The sequence below is a fragment of the Sinohyriopsis cumingii genome, chromosome 5, assembly GCF_028554795.1.
Source record: "Sinohyriopsis cumingii isolate HCF-2022 chromosome 5, ASM2855479v2, whole genome shotgun sequence".
NCBI lineage: Eukaryota > Metazoa > Mollusca > Bivalvia > Unionida > Unionidae > Sinohyriopsis > Sinohyriopsis cumingii.
Genome location: NC_142965.1, coordinates 67,255,161 through 67,281,431, shown reverse-complemented (window position 1 = coordinate 67,281,431; position 26,271 = coordinate 67,255,161). Strand labels below are relative to the sequence as shown.

Genomic DNA, 26,271 nt, shown 5'->3' with positions numbered 1-26,271 from the left:
GTTTTTCAAGACCTGTCTGGTGAGGGGATGGAAGTCTAATATCTTTTTTTACAAATGTCACGTCATGTACAGGAATGTACACTTTTGCTACATAAAATTCATATACCCCCTCCAAAAAATTGTTTAGCCATTCTTGCTTTTAATACATAGTTACAGGTAAGACTGCTTGCACCATATCTTATAGTTAGGGGGGCATTTTTTCATGTTCAAAACCATTTGATAAGATTTGAAGCAACACTATATCATAATATTAACATTTTCAAGGCCCCAACCTTCAGCACCATACAGTAGAGTAGGTAATATAATAGAAGTAAACAAATGCAATTGAATATCAGTTTGAAGGGATTGCTTCTTAGCTTTTTAAAGCCAACTTTAAATATACTTTCTGGCTTGCTGCACAAAGTGTGATATACTGTATTTACCTGCTTATAAGTCAAGTCCAACTGCAAACAACACAGACCCTGATACGCTGTCCCATAATGAACCAGAAGATTAGGGTCTAGTTTGATTTACTGATTACTCTTAACAAACTGCATAGACACAGATATATTGGCACATTATGTTGCAGAACTTCTAGGTCTTTGCAGTTTGGCTCAAGGTAAACGTAAGTATGTATGGTAGCCATTTCAAGTTAATGTTTTCGGAAAAAAGTCATCCCAAGATAGGTCATTATCAATAACAACGGCAAGGTTTTGACCATGATATAAAAAATTAGCGACATTAGTAATTTATGTGCTTGAAAATACACGTACATTTATCTGAGAAGCATTGAATTCAAATTTCCTGGTTTGACAAGATATATACAGTGTGACCCCACTACACCACGATGATTCAGGTCAATAAAACATGACCATGTTATGTAACAGATCATGCCATAACCAACCAAGTGAGTTTGCTGAAGAAAATAATGCATGCACCAAAATAATTGGGGAGAGGGGAAGCAGGTGTAAAAATACATTGACTTCAAGTTTCCAGGTTTGACAATATAGATATATACTATTCAAAACAGCTTGAAGTACTGTTTAATGAAAAATGTACAGAACTCAACCTTTCACTCAATCTGCACATTGGGCTTACATCTCACAGCTGTTATATGAGACTGCACATCAGGCTTAAGCTCACATCTGTTCTTTGAGACTGCACTTTGGGCTTACATCTCACAGCTGTTATATGAGACGGCACATCGGGCTTAAGCTCACAACTGTTCTTTGAGACTGCACTTTGGGCTTATGGCTCACAGCTGTTATATGAGACTGCACATTGGGCTTATGCTCACAGCTGCTCTGTGAGACTGCACATTGGGCTTATGGCTCACAACTGTTATGAGACTGCACTTTGGGCTTATGGCTCACAGCTGTTATATGAGACTGCACTTTGGGCTTATGGCTCACAGCTGTTATATGAGACTGCACTTTGGGCTTATGGCTCACAGCTGTTATATGAGACTGCACTTTGGGCTTATGGCTCAAAACTGTTATATGAGACTGCACTTTGGGCTTATAGCTCACAGCTGTTATATGAGACTGCACATTGGGCTTATGCTCACAGCTGTTCTGTGAGACTGCACATTGGGCTTACAGCTCACAGCTGTTCTTTGAGACTGCACATTGGGCTTACATCTCACAGCTGTTATGTGAGACTGCACATTGGGCTTATGCTCACAGCTGTTCTGTGAGACTGCACATTGGGCTTACAGCTCACAGCTGTTCTTTGAGACTGCACATTGGGCTTATGGCTCACAGCTGTTATATGAGACTGCACATTGGGCTTATGGCTCACAGCTGTTATATGAGACTGCACATTGGGCTTATGCTCACAGCTGTTCTGTGAGACTGCACATTGGGCTTACAGCTCACAGCTGTTCTTTGAGACTGTACATTGGGCTTACAGCTCATAGCTGTTCTGTGAGACATCTTTCAGATCATCGTGATATTGTTTTGTGAAACTTCATTTGCAACTAACAACAAATAATGCAACTGGACATGATGACTTGACTGCTAACACCAGATGTACACATGACTGGACTGCTAACACCAGATGTACAGATGCATATTCCTTTACATGGTTACTAATTTTGGACATATCTACAGGCAGTAAACTAAGCTTTGCCTTGGGCCTTGAACATCTATTTGTGTTTGTGTGTTTTTGGAATTTTTAACATAGCTTGAACAATTTTGAAGTCATATCGCTACGATGTCTGCAGTGTGGCAGCTTATAGTGATGTCTTGCACTGGGGCATCATGCCACAGACATGTAGCCTCATGTGCCACCCAGTCACATGACACCAGGCTGACCAGTCCTAACACAAACCTCTTAATCCTGAGTGCCAAGCGAGGCAGATGTTAGTAACATTTTTATAAGTCTTGCCTTTGGAGACTGGTCTGTTTAAGCTTGAATATTCTTATAAGTCTTGCCTTGAACATGTGTAAACTTTGGAGACTAGTCTGTTTAAGCTTGGATATTCTTATAAGTCTTGCCTTGAACATGTGTAAACTTTGGAGACGAGTCTGTTTAAGCTTGAATATTCTTATAAGTCTTGCCTTGAACATGTCTAAACTTTCGAGACGAGTCTGTTTAAGCTTGAATATTCTTATAAGTCTTGCCTTGAACATGTCTAAACTTTGGAGACGAGTCTGTTTAAGCTTGAATATTCTTATAAGTCTTGCCTTGAACATGTCTAAACTTTGGAGACGAGTCTGTTTAAGCTTGAATATTCTTATAAGTCTTGCCTTGAACATGTCTAAACTTTGGAGATGGTCTGTTTAAGCTTGAATATTCTTATAAGTCTTGCCTTGAACATGTCTAAACTTTGGAGACTGGTCTGTTTAAGCTTGAATATTCTTATAAGTCTTGCCTAGAACATGTGTAAACTTTGGAGACTGGTCTGTTTAAGCTTGAATATTCTTATAAGTCTTGCCTTGAACATGTCTAAACTTTGGAGACGAGTCTGTTTAAGCTTGGATATTCTTATAAGTCTTGCCTTGAACATGTCTAAACTTTGGAGACTACCAGTAGTCTGTTTAAGCTTGGATATTCTTATAAGTCTTGCCTTGAACATGTCTAAACTTTGGAGACGAGTCTGTTTAAGCTTGAATATTCTTATAAGTCTTGCCTTGAACATGTCTAAACTTTGGAGACTGGTCTGTTTAAGCTTGAATATTCTTATAAGTCTTGCCTAGAACATGTGTAAACTTTGGAGACCGGTCTGTTTAAGCTTGAATATTCGTATAAGTCTTGCCTTGAACATGTCTAAACTTTGGAGACAAGTCTGTTTAAGCTTGAATATTCTTATAAGTCTTGCCTTGAACATGTCTAAACTTTGGAGACTGGTCTGTTTAAGCTTGAATATTCTTATAAGTCTTGCCTTGAACATGTCTAAACTTTGGAGACTGGTCTGTTTAAGCTTGAATATTCTTATAAGTCTTGCCTTGAACATGTCTAAACTTTGGAGACTGGTCTGTTTAAGCTTGAATATTCTTATAAGTCTTGCCTTGAACATGTCTAAACTTTGGAGACGAGTCTGTTTAAGCTTGGATATTCTTATAAGTCTTGCCTTGAACATGTCTAAACTTTGGAGACTACCAGTAGTCTGTTTAAGCTTGAATATTCTTATAAGTCTTGCCTTGAACATGTCTAAACTTTGGAGACGAGTCTGTTTAAGCTTGAATATTCTTGTAAGTCATGCCTTGAACATGTCTAAACTTTGGAGACTAGTCTGTTTAAGCTTGCATATTCTTATAAGTCTTACCTTGAACATGTCTAAACTTTGCAAACTAGTCTGTTTAAGCTTGGATATTCTTATAAGTCTTGCCTTGAACATGTCTAAACTTTGGAGATAAGTCTGTTTAAGCTTGAATATTCTTATAAGTCTTGCCTTGAACATGTCTAACCTTTGGAGACTAGTCTGTTTTAGCTTGAATATTCTTATAAGTCTTGCCTTGAACATGTCTAAACTTTGGAGACTAGTCTGTTTAAGCTTGGATATTCTTATAAGTCTTGCCTTGAACATGTCTAAACTTTGGAGACTAGTCTGTTTAAGCTTGAATAATCTTCCATCATTAGTTTATTACATAACACTGTTCTGTTCACAGAATCAAACAAAGTTTTAAATCAGTAAAGGTACAGTATAATTTTCTTCCTCAACAAATACAAATCAATAAGACATCTAAATTGAAAATGTATTCAAATGTATTTATCATGCTTGTTTAACCCTGCTTGCTCCTCATAAAGCCAATAAATGTTACATCGTCCTTAATTTTAGTCATTTATTTAAAGCAACTGTAAACAATTTATCAAAACATCTACCATACTTTTACTCATTTTTAAGTCTGGTCAAACTTGACTATTCTGCCACTGTTTAATGTACCAGGCGATTTGGGTATTTGTTATTTCTTCTACTGATCACTTCCTGCAAACTGTATAGACCCAGATCTGTCAGTGCACTATATGAGGCAGATCTGTCAGTGCACTATATAAGGCAGATCTGTCAGTGCACTATATGAGGCAGATCTGTCAGTGCACTATGAGGCAGATCTGTCAGTGCACTTTATGAGGCAGATCTGTGTCTGTGCAGCTTGCAGTAGGATCTGACTTGTAAGCAAAATATATACATGCAAAGTAGCATAATGCAGTGGTAATCAGCAGTAATTAGCAGGGTTATACTATTTAGCAGGATTACACTAATGAGCAGCAGGATTACACTAATCAGTAGGATTACACTAATTAGCAGGCTTATGCTATTTAATAGGATTATACTAATCAGAATGCTTACACTAATCAGCAGGATTATACTAATTAGCAGGATTACACTAATTAGCAGGACTACACTAATCAGAGGGATTACACTAATTGGCAGGGTTACACTAATCAGCTAGATTAGACTATTTAGCAGGCTTACACTTATTAGCAGGGTTATACTATTTAGATGGCTTATACTTATTGGCAGGGTTATACTATTTAGCAGGATTACACTAATTATCAGGGTTATACTATTTAGCAGGATTACACTAATTATCAGGGTTATACTATTTAGCAGGATTACACTTATTAGCAGGGTTATACTATTTAGCAGGGTTATACTATTTAGCAGGATTACACTTATTAGCAGGGTTATACTATTTAGCAGGATTACACTTATTAGCAAGGTTATACTATTTAGCAGGATTACACTAATTAGCAGGGTTATACTATTTAGCAGGATTACACTTATTAGCAGGGTTATACTATTTAGCAGGGTTATACTGTTTAGCAGGATTACACTTATTAGCAGGGTTATACTTTTTAGCAGGATTACACTTATTAGCAGGTTTATACTATTTAGCAGGGTTATACTATTTAGCAGGATTATACTTATTAGCAGGGTTATACTATTTAGCAGGATTACACTTATTAGCAGGGTTATACTATTTAGCAGGATTACACTTATTAGCAGGGTTATACTATTTAGCAGGATTACATTTATTAGCAGGGTTATACTATTTAGCAGGATTACACTAATTAGCAGGATTAAACAAATCTCGCTGTGTTCTTATATATAGAGCAAATGATTCAATCAGTCCCCCTACTAGGAATCTTGCCACTATTAAATACAATGTTAAATATTTTTGTAAAATGTGACAGCAGTTTTTCTTGTAAATACCTAAGTTATTCATTCAAAATTGTAATTTCTAAAGTCTTTTTTGTTTTTCATTGATAAGGCAGCTTTAATATCTTCTGCCTCATAGAGGAGGCCATTTTAACATCTACTTCATTGAGGAGGCAGCTTTAATGTATTTTACCCATCGGGAGGCTGTTTTAATATCTGACTCATTGAGGAGGATGTTTTTGCATCTTCTGCTTCATTTAGGAGGCAGCTTTAACATCTATCTCATTGAGTAGGCAACTTTAGCATCTTCTGCCTCATTGAGGGGGCAGCTTAAACATCTACCTCATTGGGGAGGCAGCTTAAACATCTACTTCACTGAGGAGGCCATTTTAACATATGCCTTATTGAGGAGGTAGTTTTAACATCTTCCCCACTGATATGAGTTATTCAGCTTCATTTGTCATCTTCAGTGGTTTCAGTTATATCAATGAATTTATCCTCCTCTACCATATTTAATGTCTTAAAATATTCCAGGGAAGTATTTAACAATAAGTTATCACCTACTGAGTTTTTTTGTGTTAATTTTAATTCAGTGAGGACCAATACAACTTAGGGTGAGTATTCTGTTTTTATTGTGCTGATGAAAGTGGATTTGTGTGTAATACCAGCAGCTAAGCTTGCATTATACATGATAATATGACATTTGGTGACAAATGGATCTGTGGTGACAGTGTTAATATTTTCATATCATTGTTATTTAGTGAGTAAAGAATCTGTGTCAGTGTTATTTAGTGAGCACAGAATCTGTGGTGACAATGTTGATATATTCAATGTCAGTGTTATTTAGTGAGAAAAGACTGTGGTAACAATGTTGATATTTTCAATATCAGTGTTCTTTAGTGAGTAAAGAATCTGTGATGACAATGTTGATATTTTCAGTGTCAGTGTTATTTAGTGAGCAAAGAATCTGGCGACAGTGTTGATATTTTCAATGTCAGTGTTATTTAGTGAGTAAAGAATATGTGGTGACTATTATTTTCAATGTCAGTGTTATTTAGTGAGTAAAGAATATGTGGTGACTATTATTTTCAATGTCAGTGTTATTTAGTGAGTAAAGAATATGTGGTGACTATTATTTTCAATGTCATTGTTGAGTATTTTTCACAGTTAATGCAGCAGTTGCAACTTCATGAGGTTCATTAATAATTTGTCACACTTTCTTTATTTCACTTGGTTTTCACAATACCATTAATTTTAACCTCTTAATACTTTGTTTCATTAAAGAAATTTGCATTATTTTTACATGTATATCTATCGGTAAATGGGGTTATGGACATTGTTTAGTAAAAGGTCGAAAAATAAAATTTTAAATTTAGACGTAAATGAAAAAAGTAAGGGTGATAAAAATATATAGTCCACAGTTGAACCTACATATTCCTGGGTAAGAATTCAAACTTGAACTCTCTAAAACTAAAATAATCAACTTGGTATATCTTGGTTTATTCTAGACAGGGAAAAAAAATTTTCTATTCTGAGATAGTTTTTCTTTAATACTGTTGGGTCATTATTCATGAAATCACAAACAAATTAGCCAAAATAAATGAAATCCTTCACAGTACTCATAAGCACAATGAAGTTCTTTCTTGTCAAGAAAGTGGTATATCTCTTGCAATTTTATTGAAAGCCTCAATGAAACTGCATGAGCTCTTTTTAGGGGGTAAATATACAATACCAGTCAGTATGAAAGGGTTTATACACTACACCAATCAGTATCAAGGGATATGTACACTACACCTATCAGTATCAAGGGGCATATACACTACACCAATCAGTATCAAGGGGTATATACACTACACCTATCAGAGTGTCAAGCAATATATACACTATACCTATCAGTATCAAGGGATATATACACTACACCTATCAGTATCAAGGGGCATATACACTACACCAATCAGTATCAAGGGGTATATACACTACACCTATCAGAGTGTCAAGCAATATATACACTATACCTATCAGTATCAAGGGATATATACATTACACATATCAGTATCAAGGGGTATATACACTACACCAATTAGTATCAAGGGGTATATACACTGCACCTATCAGAGTGTCAATCAATATATAAATTAATCAGCATATCAATAGATATATAAATGTACCAGTCAGGGTATCAAGGGATATATATACTACACCTATCAGTATCAAGGGATATATACACTACACCTATCAGTATCAAGGGATATATACACTACACCTATCAGTATCAAGGGATATATACACTACACCTATCACAGTGTCAAGCAATATATACACTACACCTATCAGTATCAAGGGATATATACACTACACCAATCAGTGTCAAGGGATATATACACTACACCTATCAGTATCAAGGGATATGTACACTACACCAATCAGTATCAAGGGGTATATACACTACACCTATCAGTATCAAGGGATATATACACTACACATATCAGTATCAAGGGGTACATACACTACACCAATTAGTATCAAGGGGTGTATACACTACACCTATCAGTATCAAGGGATATATACACTACACCAATCAGGGTGTCAAGAAATATATGCACTAATCAGAGTATCAATATATATATAAACTGTACCAGTCAGAGTATCATGGGATATACACCACACCAATCAAACAAGGGAGATTCACTTAACCAATTGGAGTTTCAAGGGCTATAAACACTAAACCAGTAAAAGTATCAAGGGATATACATGAGTCGGACTATCAAGGGATATATACACTACATGAATCAGAGTGTGCACGTGTGTGTGTGTGTATATATATATATATATATATATATATATATATATATATATATATATATATATATATATACATATATATATATATATATATATATATATATATATATATATATATATATATATATATATATACATATATATATATACATTATGCCGATCTGGTATATATGCTACACCAGAGTATCAAGAGATAGTCACTGCCACAAAAAATTATCAGTGGGTATATACACTACTCCAAAGTATCATGGGGTATATACACTACATTGAGTATCAAGAGGTATATTATCTAATAATAATGACTTTATTTAAAGAGGGTAACACAATTAGCTGAAGAACTAATCTACCTTAGCCCTCATACAAAGGAATTTATCTATTTTAACTGCATCTCTGAAGCCACTGGATATATTGGGTTTTGGAAGAAGGAAATAGAGTGGGCACTTCTAATCTCAACTGGAATGCTATTCCAGAGCAAAGTTCCAGAGTATTGTAAACTTCTTTTGAATATTTCCTTATTTGGTTTGGAAATTTTATACTGTTTGGTAGACGTGGATTTCAGGTGGGGAGTATTACCTGGTAGCCTATACTGGAACAGTGAACGTAAATATTCAGGAACACTATTACTGGATATCCTATTCATAAATTTGGCTTTTCTCAACTGGATCCAGTCTTTATCAGCTAATATTTTTTTAACTTAGCACTAAATTTTCCTTGCTTTCTTTCTGGATAGATATGAGCCCAAATGCTCTTTTTTGAAAATATGCCAGCTTTGCTATGTTTTTATCATTTGAATTACCCCATACTGTAATACAGTAGTCTAAATAGGGTTGTATATAACTTTTTTATAAACTATACCAATCAAAGTATCAAGGGGTATATACGCTATACCACAGTATTAAAGGGTATTTACACTATGCCTATCAAAGTACCAAGGGGTGTATGCACTACATAAATTGAGTATCAAGGGGTGTATACACTATGCCAAAATATCAAGGGGTATATACACTATGCCATCCAAAGTATCATTGGGTATATACACTATACCAATCAAAGTATCATTGTATATGAGGGGCCTCGAGTGGCCGAGTGGTCTAAAGCACTCTCCGTTACGGATCACTGCCATCTCACCTCTGTCTGCGTGGGTTCCAGTCCAGGATTCGGCCAATGTGGGTATGTGAGAAAGCTTGCCAGTAGCTTCTCGTGGGTCGGTGGTTCTTCTCGGGGTTTTCCTTGGTTCTTCCTCCACCATTAATACTGGCCGCCATGCATAGCCTATCGTGTGCTGAAAAATGGCGTTAAACCCCACAACAACAACAACAATCATTGTATATGTACACTATGCCAAAGTATCAAGGGGTATATACACTATACCAATCAAACTATCAAGGGGTATATACACTATACCAATCAAAGTATCATTGGATATATACACTATGCCAAAGTATCAAGGGGTATATACACTATGCCAATCAAAGTACCAACGGGTATATACACTATACCAGTCAAGGTATCAATGGGTGTAAACACTATGCCAATCAAAGTATCAAGGGGTATATGCACTATGCCAATCAAAATATCAAGGGGTATATGCACTACATGAAATGAGTATCAGGGGGTATATATACACTAAACTAGTCAAAGTATCAAGGGGTGTAAACACTATGCCAGTCAAAATAACAAGGGGTATATGCACTATGCCAATCAAAATAGCATGGGCTATATACACTATGCCAGTCAGATTAAACCATAGATCATAGAGAATGTTTGTGCCTTAATGTGATTAACAAACACAGCCATTCCTTGAATGACAGCTTGAAAAATAATCATTTTCCAAATCCATTATTAAATGTATTTGTATTTTGCTCTATTTTTGTTTGTCGTTCGTCATTCTGCATTTTTGAGTTTTGCAGTAGGTTCATGTTCAGTTTTCATTCAGTTTGCATTTCATTTTCATTTCACTGGTAAAGTTGTCCATTTTAGGGTGTGTAAGTCACTCTCATCAGGTTTACAGTTTGTTGATGGCCAGTGTGTATGCACATGTGATGCTAGAAAAGAGGAAAGCATGCTTTTCAAGTGAAGCCTCATTTGCATTGTCTGACTGATGTGTTTGCTTAGGAATGATCATGTTCACATTAGTAGCATTATAGTCTCTGCAATGTTTTCTCAGTGAATATTGCTCCGAATGATTAAATATAATTAAAAAAATTAAAATGTAAAGATTCTTAAGCATATTTTATAACTACTAACCTGAAAATTTGGAGGAAAAAAAAACCTTAAGTTCGTATCAAGATTCTGTAGTGATCTCCCTTTAAATCTGGAAGAGACTGCTTTATATTGACATAGAACACAATTAATTTTACTATATGTTCTCTACATTTGTTTCTCAGTACTGACCTTTCCACTGTGTGACAATCATTACAAATCATATGTTAATCTAAAATACCTTCAAAGATGACTTCACTGTGAAGTTCTCGTCAAAGGTTGACCATCTCTTTTTTGAGATGCTGGACTGTCAACAGAGCAACATGTAAACATAACACAGATTTCACTTCCGGATCATCACCAAGGCCTTATTACTCACTGTGCACTGTCGCCAAAATACACACAGACAACAACACCTTGAGCTTATATTCTCAAGAATACACAATTACCTTTAAATCCCTACTAGAAAAGCATAAATAAAACTCTTCTATCACCACCAAAATGAGAGAGGGAAAAATGTTCTAAAAATAGACTAGAACTTCATTTGTGGGTACTGAACTGGAAGTATTAATTGTGACCTGATTCCATATAGGGTGCCAGGGACAGTTTTCATGCACAAATTTAATGCTGCATTCACCTGCCTAGTATATAACAAAAATCATAGAAAATAAAATATATAAGTACAATCAAAAAGGTCCATATTTTTAGATATCTATATTAAAACAAAGCATAAGAATATTATTCACTTGACTAGAGAAGTCAGTGGCAATTTATAGCAAAAGAAGTTTATGCACCCCAACCTCAAATTTATACCTGCATTTTTTTCACATCTGAAGGTCATTTTTGACACGGTGTAATGCGAACAGTACAGACACAAGCGCTTTTACTAGATGATAATGATGTCAAATTTTTTTATAATAAACAGATTGATACAATTCAAAATAGCTGCCATCCAAGATGTTTTTTGGATATTCTACCTGCCATGAACCCACACATTTACTACTTTTGGTGTCTAGCTCTTGTGTGTGTGTGTGTGAAAATGTCCAAAAAATTCAATTAAAACAAATCATTTGACATGAGAATGCTAATGAAAATAACTTTTATTTGCATTGATGTGGTACAGATATGAAATTCTTGAGAGAGCTTTTAATTTGGCCAATGTTGATGGGGTTAACTTATTTGTATACTGCAAGATTTCTCCCCATAGGAAGAGTTCATGATTCCATGAAAAGTTTTAATCTCCCCACTTTTTGTAAAGTGATGTATAGATAACACTGGTTTTGGTTTGCTTTTGTGGTGTTTGATGCCATTTTTCATCACGGGATGGCTATTAATGACAGTACATTTGGTGAAAGAATAACCTGGGAAGTCCCCAGGAAAAAAGTGGAAAAACCTGGCAAGCTTTCTCACATATCCACGTAGTTAAGCCAAGACTCAAACTGCTGTAGACAGAGATGATACGTGCTTGTCAAATGTTAGTATTCAGAATTTCAAAGTTTGATACTGGATGCTTGAAAACTTTGAAGATAACTCACTTTTAATAACATTAGGTGTGAAAATGTCCAAAAAATTCAATTAAAACAAATCATTTGACATGAGAATGCTAATGAAAATAACTTTTATTTGCATTGATGTGGTACAGATATGAAATTCTTGAGAGAGCTTTTAATTTGGCCAATGTTGATGGGGTTAACTTATTTGTATACTGCAAGATTTCTCCCCATAGGAAGAGTTCATGATTCCATGAAAAGTTTTAATCTCCCCACTTTTTGTAAAGTGATGTATAGATAACACTGGTTTTGGTTTGCTTTTGTGGTGTTTGATGCCATTTTTCATCACGGGATGGCTATTAATGACAGTACATTTGGTGAAAGAATAACCTGGGAAGTCCCCAGGAAAAAAGTGGAAAAACCTGGCAAGCTTTCTCACATATCCACGTAGTTAAGCCAAGACTCAAACTGCTGTAGACAGAGATGATACGTGTGAGTGACCAATCAGATCTGAATGGAACTCATCACATTTTATAAAGTCATGTACAGATATCACTGGGACTCGTGCCATAGAGTTAACTTCTTACTCAGATGATAGTCTTATAAAAAAGCTATCTAATAATCCCAAATGTGGTGCTTGATTACAAAAGCCAAAGAACTACATGTATTAGGAACTCTTTGTATGCCTACACATCTGTGATGTCCAGCTGTTTGTCATATCACATCCTGGAAATTTCATTTCTGATCAGTGACTTCTGAAAGAGTCTTAAGTTTAAGGATTAAAAACCATTTTGTAATGAGACATAACATTCAAAAGATGTTGGTCAGATTTGATTGTCACCATTTCCAGCAAAATGATACGACCTTTACTTGACATTGAATTTTGACTTTCAGTTATGTTTCTGCTCGATAACTTTTGAAGGACTTCATGGAATGAAATCCATATTTATATAAGGCTGTATGTTGAGAAGACGCATTCCTGCAAAATATTATGTCCCAGTTTAGACTTTGAACTTTGCCTTTCAGTTCATTTCTGATCAGTAACCTTTGAAAGTCTTTATGGATAAAAAAAATATATGGAATGAGACTTAACATTCAGAAGACCTTGGTCAAATTTGTCTCTCGCCATTTCTTGCAAAACATTAGGGACTTTGAACCGTGCCCATTCAGTTATATATCTTCATGGACTGAAATTAAATTTGGTTTGAGGCTTTCTCATTAAGGATAATTGCTTTTTAAATGTTTGGAGTACTCATCATATTACAAATTGATATTTTTATATAGTAATGAATCCAAGCAATTCAAAATCACCAAATTTTCTGGGAATACGTTTGGCAGAATATCTTTCTCCATGTATTGGTAATTACAAAGAAAACGTTAGAAGATAAATATGCCATATATATTCTCTTACAAGTGCAACAACAGCCAACATTGACCCTGATCTGCCAGTATATTAAGTGCTGGAAGATCTGGGTCTATGAAGGTTGCAGTTGGACTGTTGCAAGTGTATTAGGTACATGCATTGTGATAAAACAGTAATAAAGTATACCATTAATGATATTCAGTCTAGTAGTGCTCTACATTGAGGAGAGAAAGACAGTTTTAGAAAGAGGGTAATCTCTAAGTTAGTGACAGCAAAACTATAGTTACAAGAAAGCCTTTATTTTAGATGTGAGTTATATTGTTTAATGGAGTCATATCTTCACACAGAATATCCATCTTAAGAAAACAATTTTCGTTGTTCTCATTTGGTTCGTTACAAACAAGTTTCACTGTGTCTATGTAGATACACTAAATTTAGATGGGAAGATAGACAAAGGACTGGTTAGAGGATTTTTTGGTGAAATTCATGTTTAACAGTTCTTTCTTCATTAATCAAATATTAACTGCTCTTGTGGCCTAAGTGGTTAGAACATCTGCCTTGGATGCAGGAGGTCATGGGTTTGAACTCTGGCCAAATCATATCAAAAGACTTTAAAAAATGGTATCGAAGCTGCCTCGCTTGGCACACAACATTAAGAGGTTAGTGTAAGGCCTGGTCAGCCTGGTGTCATTATAATGTGACTTGGTGGAACAGGATGCTACAAGTCTATAGCATGATGCCCTAGTGCTAGACGTCACTGTAAATTGCCACACTGCAGACATCGTAGCGATATGATTGAAAAATTGTCAAAGCTACGTTAAAAATCCAAATCAAGAATTAAGGTTCATGGATTAGGCCGATAATCAAGCTTCACTAATCTAGAGTTAAGGTTCATGGATAAGGCTGATAATCAAGCGTCACTAATCTAGAGTTAAGGTTCATGGATAAGGCTGATAATCAAGCTTCACTAATCTAGAGTTAAGGTTCATGGATAAGGCTGATAATCAAGCTTCACTATCTAGAGTTAAGGTTCATGGATAAGGCTGATAATCAAGCTTCACTAATCTAGAGTTAAGGTTCATGGATAAGGCTGATAATCAAGCTTCATTAATCTAGAGTTAAGGTTCATGGATAAGGCTGTTAATCAAGCTTCACTAATCTAGAGTTAAGGTTCATGGATAATTGTTGTCTATTACAGAAAGGTCTCATTGCAGTGACATTCATTACAGTGGAATAATTGGGTTCCTGAGAGGAAATAACATGTTCAATGATAAATTAGATCCTTTGAGCTCAAACTCCACAACAGTGTTTTGGTACTGCCATCATAAAACTTGGCTCACCTCAAAATTTATCTCAGAAATATTCTGACCAATCAAAATGTTGCATTTGTCAATGTTGAGTTTTTTTTCCAATTTTGAAATAACATTTTCTTACTGTAAATGTTTAGTAAAATGTTATGACAGATAAAAACATGAATATTTCCCTTCTATATTATTGTTTTCAGTGGCATTATCATTCCTTAGGATTTTACTTTTAATGGAAAAATATTAGGGGCATACATAGTATGTATGCTTTATATTACTAGAAAAATAAGTTTCAAATATATACAAATATGTACAAAGTTTTAAAGTACAGATAACTGCAAACTGATGTGCTGTATTTTTTCTATGATAATACTGATCTAAACATGATGAGCTTAGAATTCTTGGAATATTTGCAGATAATAACTTGCAATAGTCTCTTCAAAGAAAATAAACTCATCTTTGGCTCCTAAAGAAAATCAAGGCCTTCATTCCATTACATTGCCAAATTACTTTTTATGAAAGTTACATTCAACTGTATCTTGACTACTGTGATATAATTTGGGGGAACTCACCTGCTACATAAATATGAGAAAAATTTCCAGGAAACTGCAATGCAGCATGATCATTACATAAAAGAATATTTCTGAGAAAGGCCAAAAATAGTGTTTAGGGAGCAGCAGAGGGGGCGAATCGGACATTTTGTCCAATCGTTATTTTGCTTAATTATTACTTTCTGCAACTCAACGATCTAGTGTCGTCAGCGCCTGGTAAAAAAAAAACGACGACGACGCTGGGGGATCGTCCAAACGTCATTTGGTTTAATTAACACCTTCTGCGCGTCGATCCCCAGCGTCGTCAGCGTCCGGTAAGCACGTCGACGACCGCGTCGATGTCATCGCCCCCTCTGCTGCTAAGTAGTTATTTACAATGAAAATTATTTACAACTAACCGAATATTTGGTCAAGTCCGATACGATATCGTGTCCGAGGATCATGTAAATTTATCGTTACGAATCCATGTGGGGTCGACTGAGCATGACTAAAAAAGTTTCGAAAAACATTGAAGTCCATGTCACCGCCGCACCATGTCTGCCAAATATTTCGTAGCGTGTGTGTATCAACGCCGTTGAACACAGCAAGAATATTACAGTTGTCTCTAATTACTTTTGGAATCTGAGTGTATCGTTGAGTGACATATATCACGTCGGTGTTTTTATGCGAGGAGGTGACATCGCAGCCAAATTGGCAAAACTCCCCGGAACACCGTGGGCAAAGTATCCAGGAGAAAAGCACCTCCCAGGATATAGCTACTGTGGCCCCGGAACACGATTAGATATCAGACTCGATGATCAAAATCAGCCCAAACCCGGTGAGTATCCAATAAACGCTATCGATAAGGCGTGTCATGCTCATGATGTTGCTTACAAAAGTAGCGATCTGCAACAGCGTCATATCGCGGATGTAAAATTAATTCACGCATTAAATGCTATTCCTGATAAATCCGTCAAAGAAAAATTGGCCTCATGGTTGGTAAAATCGGCTATGAAAGGTAAATTAATGATTGGAAGCGGAGCTTCTCGCGCTGGTAATTGAAAACGATAGCGTTTATAATAACAACATGGAATCCATCTATTATTCTCCGAGAGGATACTGGAAGGGGAAGGCCGCAATTGGTAAGCTTGCAAGCGCTGCAAAAGTAACAAAGACCACTGCGGCTAATTGGTTATCCAAACAGGCTATATGGCAAATCTATCTACCACCGCCTAAACAAATCAACTTCTCGCGCTTTGATGTCAGCGTACCTAATGAAGTTCATCAGGCTGATATACTATTTCTGCCGCATGACAACGGTTACAAATACGCGCTAACCGTAGTTGATGTTGCGAGTCGATACAAACAAGCGGAACCGTTGAAAACAAAGTCAGCAACTGAAGTAGCCGATGCGTTTGAGCGGATTTATCGAAGAGGTCCTCTGCGCTGGCCAAATCTATTACAAGTTGATCCTGGTAGTGAATTTCGCGGCGCTGTTTTATCAACGCTGAAACATCATAGCGTCGCGATACGACGAGGTCATACTGCGCTACATCGTGATCAGGCAATTGTTGAACGATTCAATCGGACTCTCGCTGAACGGTTATTTGGATATCAATACGCGAAGGAATTCATCCAAGAAAAACGATCTCGTGAATGGGTTAAAAGGTTGCCAGGTGTAATTGCAGCGTTAAATAACGAGATTACCCGAGTAATCAACATGAAGCCCAGCGACGCGATTAAATACGAGTATATACCCGGAAAATTAAAAATAAATAGCGTTTCTAAGCCGATTCTTGGCGATGTCACTGTTAGATATCTATATGAACCAGGAGAGCTTGAAGGCGGTAAAAAAAGGGCTACCGATCCTATTTGGAGTGTTACCACACATAACATATCAACGATAACACGATCAACTGGTAGACCACCGATCTATAGACTGGATTCAACTGCTCCTCAGCGCGGATTTACACGCGAGCAACTACAAGTGATACCTAACGATACTCAATTACCCCCGCGTGGTCTTAACTAGCGCCGTTGCGTCTATTACACTCAAGACAGGTCAACCTCACATTGTTTTTGACATGACCGAGACTGTTATCGATCCTATCCACGGTAAATTGGCGAGTGTCTTTATCCGAATAACGCCAACTCATTATACAATTGCAACTCGCGCAGTGATTATTCTGTTGTTGTCGTAGCGAGATTATTAATTCGGCATCAATATCAAAACGCCGCTGTTTTTTTTTATCCTGTTGGCGGTAACCCGAGAGTTTTCTATCAATGACGCTTGCATCGATGGTGACTTTGTCGCCGGCTTCGTCGGTGGCTTCGTCAATAACAATTCTTCGAAGCTGATTTATCCTTCGTACTCTGGACACTGCAAGATAGACTAGATTCGACCATTCGATGCGATTATCAACTATCCAAACAATTGTGTCCGTGATGGTTAGTCCCTGCGAGGAATGTATTGTTGTTGCGTATCCTAGCGTCCACGGGGATTTATCAGCACGTAGCGCGTCCTCGACGACGCTGATATCAACGAGCACGATATCATTCAGCACGAGAATTTGTTTTTCTGTCCGGCCTGGAATTTCAACTTCAGTGTTCTGCCGCCGTGTGTCCGCGGGTCTATAACATAACGGCACTGGACGCGTTGGAAACTTTTCCTTATGCAACGTAAACAACTTCCGCTGAAGTGTGTCTCTGACTATCTTTCTACTCGCTACAATCAAATCGTTTGGTCTCCATGTTTCCCAGAATTCATTTAACGGCGTTTCCGGAATCACCTCGCGAATTATTTCACATTGAATTCTATCCGGCTGTAATCTGATTAATTTCTTAACCTTGCGCAGTTGTTCATCAAGTGCTCGGTAATCAGTATCGGTTTCTTCATAATAGTCCACAAAACCCCTTAACCAATCATGTGGACCCTCGCCGACAAATGGTGGTGGTTGGCCATGGTCCCCACACATGATTACCGCTGTATTCGCGCGCAGCAACCACTCAAGAAACATTTGTAAAGTATCTAACGAAACAGTACATATCTCATCCCAGATGATAATGTCGGGAATAAATTTTTCACCCATTCGATCAGGAGTCCACTCACCGCCGCTGTATCGAAAGAAGCTGTGATAAGTAACGGCGTCAACATTTCGTTGTTTTATCTCTCGCGCTAGTCTATGAGTCGGTGTAAGCACGATTATACTTGCCCGCGTTCGAAATAATTCAAATGCCCGAGTCGTCTTTCCTGACCCGCCACAGCCGCTTAAATAAACCGTCTTGTGTCTACAAACTGGATCAGAACACGACGGTGCATTAGACCATTCTGACAATTTATCACCGCGTAAGTAGTTGTTCTCAACGGTGACATCTGCTGACGGGGAATAATCGCGTCGTATTTCATTTTTAATTCTCCATGTACCCCAACTCTCGTCCGGACTAGTAAACTCGGCTACGTTTCCCTTATACGCTACGTCAACATAAAACGAATCAACGGCTACTCTAACCGCGGTATCGGGGAATCTATTTATCATCGAGAATAAATTGATAGCGGCATAACCCAGCATAGACGCCCTCAAATGTGGATACGCCGGGCTGTCTCCATCGCTGTAGGTAACAACTGTACCCAACCTCGTTCCATTGGACAAGAAAGCTGTTTTGCAGTTCACGTATCTATTTTTTGCCACTGCGTCCTTGATTACGAAATCATATTCTGCGTCATCTATAATCAGCCGTGAGCAATATCGTTTGTAGTCGCAGTTTTTTCCACCTTGTGTGAACTTACCAATTATTCTTCTACCGAGATCTTTTGCCTCGCGGTTTCGTTGGTTAAATATCCTCCTGGACCATTCGATGATATATTCCTCGTCGGCATCAATGTTTTTTCTGGACTCGTCAATTATGCTATCTAGACGCTCCGGTTCTGGTAACCAGACTTCAGTCTGCGCCCGGTATGATATAATCGCATCACTGACAATCAACGAAACTAGCATGCTACAATCAATCATATACCGTAGCAGCGCTATTGGCAGCCACTTCTTTTCATTCATGTGTCTACCGATCCAAATATAGCAACAGCGATGGAGTCCTGCCGCGAATTCAAATGATACTATGCGAGCGAATCCGGTTAAATCAAAATCAGGCAGTGGTCCATTAATAGCAACACGAGTCATTTCATGACTGGGGTGTCCAAATCGTTTGAAATACTCAGCGGCGGATCCATACCCGAGAAAACTCGCTGGATAACAGGCAACCATATCAACCGAGATCATAGCGTCGCGGTTGTATTCAGTGTTCCATAGTCCACCGTGATAGTATTCCAAACAACTGGATTGTACATCCGGTAGAAATTCCCTGCGCGTTGGTCTCCACGCATTTTTCCTTGCTGCAACATGAGCTACAACCGATGGAATCGTAAAACAATTTGTTAGCAGTTGTTCATCATGCTCCTCAAATTCTATGGCGGTTTTTTTCATCTTGTTGTGAAATGCTTCAGTGCGATATAATTCACCGTTTGGTCTTACAAACTGATCAAAGGTATCCGCATCGTTTTCAGCGCTGCGAAGTAACCACATTGATACAGGGTCGTTTTTACACAAGTAGGCAATAGCATCAAATAGTTTCCTCTCCGCGAGAAAACCGTTCTCTTCCAGGAATTTCCCCGGGATATACTTTACTGTTCTATCCCGTGGAAATATTGTGATCGCGGGCGTCCATGCGTGTTCATTATGATCAATAATTTTGATTGGGGTTCCCTTTGATTTATACTTTGATTCGTGTAATACTTCACCGGTTATCGTTGTAACGGTTATTGGAAATCTCAACGACGTTTCTAATCTCGCTATGTCGCTGATGGTTGCTCCACGCTCTTTTACGGTTAGTTCCCACTGGTTGATTTTGCTACGTCGTAAATCAGTCAATTTGTTTCCTCGACATGCATTTGTAAAATGCTCTATTATTCGTTCTGCTACACAATTTATCCCAGTTGACTGTTTCATCGGTTTCAGTTTTCCGATATCAGGTTTCTTATTTAACGGGTATATTCCATAAACAACTGCTGTTTCAGGATACGCTCGTTCATAGTATGGTCTGTCAATTCCGGTTAACAACCCCGGCTTGGAGTCGCGGCTGACAGTGACTGTTTTCATGTCGCTGAGAACTGGTTCAAATTTATCACGCATGATCCAATCGCCTGATTCCACCCGGACAATGAATTTTACTCTGAAGAAATACCTTTTACCGTCAAGTTGTGATATTATCGTTGCTGCGCGGTTGTCGTTCATGGTAGCATCAACAACGCCATCAATTCGAAATGTTGACCAACTATGAGATGCACCATCACGCTTGAATTCATTGATACAATCGCGTATTTTACTCAACAGGGTTCTATCGTTTATTAACGCTTTTGGTGTGTCCTTGAGGACTCTATCGAGATTGAATTTAATATTTTTCCAGGGTTTAATTGCTGCCAATCTCTCGAACTCATCCATATAATTAAAACAAGTATTTAAATGAAAGAATATAGTATAATGAATCACTGCAAATGGTTGATGATTGGGTCGATAACCCCGTGCAATAAATCATGTAGAGGTGAATTCTGCGGATATCATTTACAAAGCGTTCATAATGGTTCTCTTGGCCCCCTCCCGTGCTTGGTTTGTCACGTCGGTGTAAGAGGAAAATCGCAGTTGTGTATTAATTGTGGCGGAAAGCGATACAGGGAACTAAAACGTTATTACGACAAGCGAATTAAAAACGCCGTCATTGACCCCACCACCGACTTCGTTATCAAAACCCCCAAGACTACGTTGAAAGATTTATAATTAAACCAAATAATAAATTAGACAAATAGTATTATTATATAAATGGACCAAGAATTTCAGCCGCATCCCCTGCTCGTCAATTACGAGGCATCTCGCGACGGTATTGTTAGAAACCGCAGACTGAAGAAGCCGGTTGGATGGAAAAATAATCACGGATACTTGATGTTTGGTGCCGGAAAGAAGAAGTATTATGTTCATAGGGTGGTATTTGAAGCATTTAACGGATTAATCGAGAATGGGCTTGTTATTGATCATATTAATAATAATAAGACTGATAATTCTCTTACAAACTTGCAAGCCATCTCTCAGAGTGAAAATAGTAAAAAAGGCCAAACTGGTAAATGCTCAAAAAAAGCAAAAAGCGTAAAATCATTTGATACAACAACTCACGAGGAAAAAATATTTCAGTCGATGAATGAGGCAGGAAAATATTTCGATATTTGTAGAGCCTCAATACAATTTGTTGCAGAACGAGTATATCAAACAGCGATCTCAAAAAAGACCGGGCATAGAATTCGATTTTCATATATAACAGAAATTAGTGAGTGACGAAGTCACCGTGACAAGGCCACCATGACAGTGTGAAACGTTATTGTCTGCTCCGGAAGAAAACAAAGTATGAACACCTCGGAATTGATACACGGGGTTTTCATTTTTTTTATTTAAAAACAAGATGTTTTATAAGAATAATGAATATCGAAGACATCAATAATATATTAGCCGAGATTTCAAAATTAAAAAATCAAGGAATTGAATTATCTGATGGTCTCGACAGTGAAAAAATATTATCCGATTATGAGATTATTAACGAACAATCGAAACGGGGGCGTTTTACCCTGGCCCGCGAGTACTTTTTTATAAAACGATTACAACATACGATCAATGAAAACTTGTACCACAATGACGTAAATGCATTCATTGGACTATTCACTGCCGTTGAAATAATACGAAAAAAACTCGGACGTGTTTATGAACGACGCCGGGAGATTTCTAGCAAGATCAAAAACATTAGAAGGATTATAGACGGAGCCTCCGGCGGGAAATTAGAAATTGCGGAGCAATTGCAATAATGGTAGGCGAATCACTTACTACTCGGCTAGCCAGAGAGCGGCTAGCGGCGCTTAAAAAGTTTATACCGTTACGAGACAGGGTCCGAGAACAACTTCAAACGCGGCAGCAACTACAAACCGATTTTGCTGTTGGAAGCGAACAACTCTTTGCCCCGGTAACTAAAGCGACCAAAGATGTTACGGCGGCAACTGTGCCCGTCCTCGATGCGCTTGAAAAGATAGCGGCAGAGACAAAACAAACAAAAAAGTCTTTAGAAACACTCCCTGCGAAAATAGCGGCTGCTACAACACGGAGGCCACCACCACTCGCTATAACCGAACCACAAGAACCTTATGTTACAATGGCCGATGAAGAAGAACTAGGCGCCACCGCAAGAGAACCAGAAGAAGAAATACCAGAAGAAGAAATACCGGAAGAAGAAATACCGGAAGAAAAAGAGGGGAATATACCCCGTATTGTACTCAAGAAGAGCACAATAGATCAAATTAGAGGCTTCAGCAACAAGGAAGAATTAATTAATTTTGCTGCCAACAATTTTGCTAAGAGCATACGAGATAAGAAGCATATCAATAGCGGTTACGAGAAAAATATAAAGTCGTTAAAGGACTGGGCAAGAATAGTGTATTTAGCAAGTAAACATAAAGATGCATTACCACATCGTAGTAAATCCGATTACGACGCATTCCACAAGGAAGTTAAGAGTATAACACCAAAAAAAGGAAAAGGATACTCTGTTGGTAAAGAATCCTACGGCGTTACCTGCCCTGGTAGTGTTCTCAGTGATATATCACGGCTAGAGGTACTAATTGGAGGAAAACGAGCCGGAAATAACTCTCCGGAAATAATCAATGAGGCCGCTGATATTTGCAAGCGTTTATTTGCAGGCGGTATTATGGACATTAATGCATATCGAACGCTCATAGACGAACTCGTGGATGATTAATTGGAAAACTGGTGTTTTTAATAAGGATGATCATACACTACAACCATGATAAACCAGTACTCGTCTGCGTGGTAAACTCGCGATTGCCTGTTTACCGCGCGTACTATGGAGATGGTCTCGGTAGCACCATTGCGGGGTTATTTACAAGAATGGCTCCAAAAGTAGCGCCGTTAGCCAAACAATTAGGAATGAAGGCTATTGATGTTATTCGTGATAAGGGTATTAGTGCTATTGGAGATGTTGCCGGAAAGGCGCTTTCAGCCGCGCGGGACAAACTAATGTCGTTGGTGAAATCTAGGGGATTTTCAAGAAAAAAACAAAAACCACCGGTGATGCCATCAACGACAGTGATGCCTGCAAATGTCAGTAAAGTAATAAATAACGCCGTGGAAGAAAAACTAGCGTCGTTGGTAAACAATAATCAAGATGACATCGCAAACATAATAGCGGGAAGTGGTTTAAAACCACGACAATGATTTAGATACATCGGCGTATTATTAAATAAAATGTTTAAACGAACAGCTGACCCGGCGTTTGATATGGACGCACCAGTGCACAAGGATGATTCTGTCCGTAATTATCAGTTTTATTCCTATCATGCAGTACAACCCAACATACGATCGCGAATTGAACTTCAAGTCCATGATACCAGTAAATATTTTTTACCGTGTGAAGCGTTTATTGAAATCGAAGGAGAACTTGTAACAGAGGCCGATACTCCTGCTGTACCAGCACCGTATCCAGATGGTACCAAAGTTGGCTTAGTCAATAACGGCGTAATGGCGCTATTTGAGAGCGCAAAATATCTCATTGACGGGCGAGAGATCGAGTCTATAGAACGCGATGTTGATGTTGCTACAACAATAATCGGGCTAGCAAGATATTCCGACGATTATACAAGATCAGCGGGTCCATCTATGATGTTTGCAAAGGATAATAAAAACACTGCTGGAAACTCGCAATTTGTGGTAAGACGACCAAGAAATAATGCTAATAACAATGACGCTGATGTTGAGAATATGATTATAAACAGCGATCCTAATTTCAACCTCGGAGCTGCAACACGCATATCAATGTTAACAGGACCGCGTAGATCTTTCTCATGCGCGATTCCACTGCATCATTTATTTGGATTTTGTAGGAACGTGCGAAAAGTTATCTACGGAGCAAAGCATACCGTGGTGCTTGTGCGAAAAGGTGATGATAGAAATGCAATTTGGAGAATTCCAGCGGATCTTGCAAATCCAAATAATGACCCTGGTAAAGTCGTTTTAACTAAAATATTATTGTGGATGCCAGTAATAACTCCATCCATTACCACAGAGGCACGATTGCTATCCTTTATGGAGCAGGGAGGAAAATCATTACTAAGTTGGCTAACAACAACAACAGATACTAAGCAATCAAATATCAATGGTATATTCACATGGAACCTGGCATCACAACAAGGCATTTCGGCTCCACGTCATATATTTGTCGCGTTGCAGGATATGACGAGAGTTGATAATCAATTATCCAGCCATATGATATTTGATCGATTAGGCGTTACTGACGTCTCGCTGAGAATAAACGGTCAGCAGGAACCATCCGAGGATATACAGCTTAATTACGGTCAAAACCATATTGCACGCGTGTACCATCGGTTGCTGTCGTATATGAGTCGTGATCAAAACGTCGACACTGGTTTGCAAATATCACAATATGATTTCAGAGAACTATATCCGATCTATTACTTTTCGCTGGAACATCTTGATTTAACGAGACAATCCGTCGTTGATATACACTTCCGAGCTAATGTAACTCACGGCGTTATTGCTGATTATAGAGCTATTGCTGTCATTCTCAGCGATAAATCAATGCTGCTAGAAGGTGTTGGTGGACGAATGAGAATCGTTGATGCGCCAGTGGAAAACATGTAATTGAAAGCACAAAACGCGTTTACAATAAATGTCGTATAGTGTCGTCAGTGTAGAGTTGACTGATGGTCAAGTCAAGAAATTACAATCAAAGTCGGCTAAACAATGCGGAACCACAATAACGCTGAAGCCGTCGCAGATGGCGGGTGGTAATCATAAGATATCGTTGACGACGCGTCAAATAAAACATTTCAATGATGCGATGAAGAATAAAAAGGGTGTTCAAATAGATTTTTCAGCCGCAGCAATTAAAAACATGGAAAAGACCGGTGGGATATTTCCGCTGTTAGCTGCGATTCCAGCATTGATTGCCGCGGCCGCACCAGCAGTGGCTAAGGCGGCGGCGTTAGGAGCCGTTGGTACCGCGGCGGGAATGGCATTAAAGAAGGCAACCGGGAAAGGCTACAAAAAAAAACGACCCGTGGCCGGAAATGGTCTAAGACTACCGGGAACCCCGTATTCATGGTACTCGGGAAAGGGTCTAAGACTACCGGGAACCGTTTATTAACGCAGGAGTCAATGACTCCCATGTCTAATTTTGATTTAATAGACGCCGCAAACGCGCTAGCGATAAAAAACTTCAGAGGTGTTTTTATGAGGGATCAATTACCGGCGGCACCAAGGAATATTGAAACCGGTATAATTAACCTCGATGGGTCCTCCGGAGCGGGAACTCATTGGGTTGCATACGCGATCGATCCACGTGCGATCGTCTATTTTGATTCATACGGGTTAGCCCCGCCGAACGAGTTTATGCGGTATGTCCGGGCGTGTTCAGCCCGGGCATGTTCAGCCCGGGTTTTTTATTCCACGCTGCCAACACAGCAGTTAAGCGACCCGCCGATATGCGGCCGTGAAGTATTGAACGTACTCGCGGCGATTTCATCATCGCGGAAACCACCTCATGTGGTTGTAAACGAATACACTAGTGGGGTCGTAGAAGCTCAACGGATTTTAGAGAATAACATTTACAATAATAATGATTGATATCTGGGGGCGACCGGTTTCGGCGCTGAAAGAATCCACGGAAACGGCCGCCGCCGACATAAAAAAACTAATTGAGGATGAAATCGCTGATACGTTGAATCTAACAAGTGTTGACCCGGGCGAAATAGTTGTATTTCAAGACCGCCAGGGTAAATTGAAATCCGGTAATGTGTCACTGAATGACGTTTTAATACGACAGCGTAATGCCGCCGAGGACACTATCGCGTTGTATACCAGCGACGGACGACTCAAAC

General features: G+C 38.3%; 1 protein-coding gene across 4 annotated transcripts in view; it reads left to right on the top strand.

The window, feature by feature from the left end:
- Positions 1–26,271, top strand: part of LOC149799359 (dedicator of cytokinesis protein 11-like) — a 236,498-nt gene that overhangs the window by 198,106 nt on the left and 12,121 nt on the right. Inside the window, exon 51 of one of the 4 annotated variants that reach the window (XM_089958683.1) lies at positions 6,178–6,198. The exons of 2 other annotated variants lie outside the window; for them this stretch is intronic. In XM_089958683.1, the coding sequence (XP_089814809.1) occupies positions 6,178–6,180 (3 nt within the window). In that variant the 3' untranslated portion in view covers positions 6,181–6,198. Of the gene's footprint in view, positions 1–4,091; positions 4,120–6,177; positions 6,199–26,271 lie in introns of all 4 variants that reach the window. One more of the 4 variants, XM_089958682.1, reaches the window with a different exon arrangement.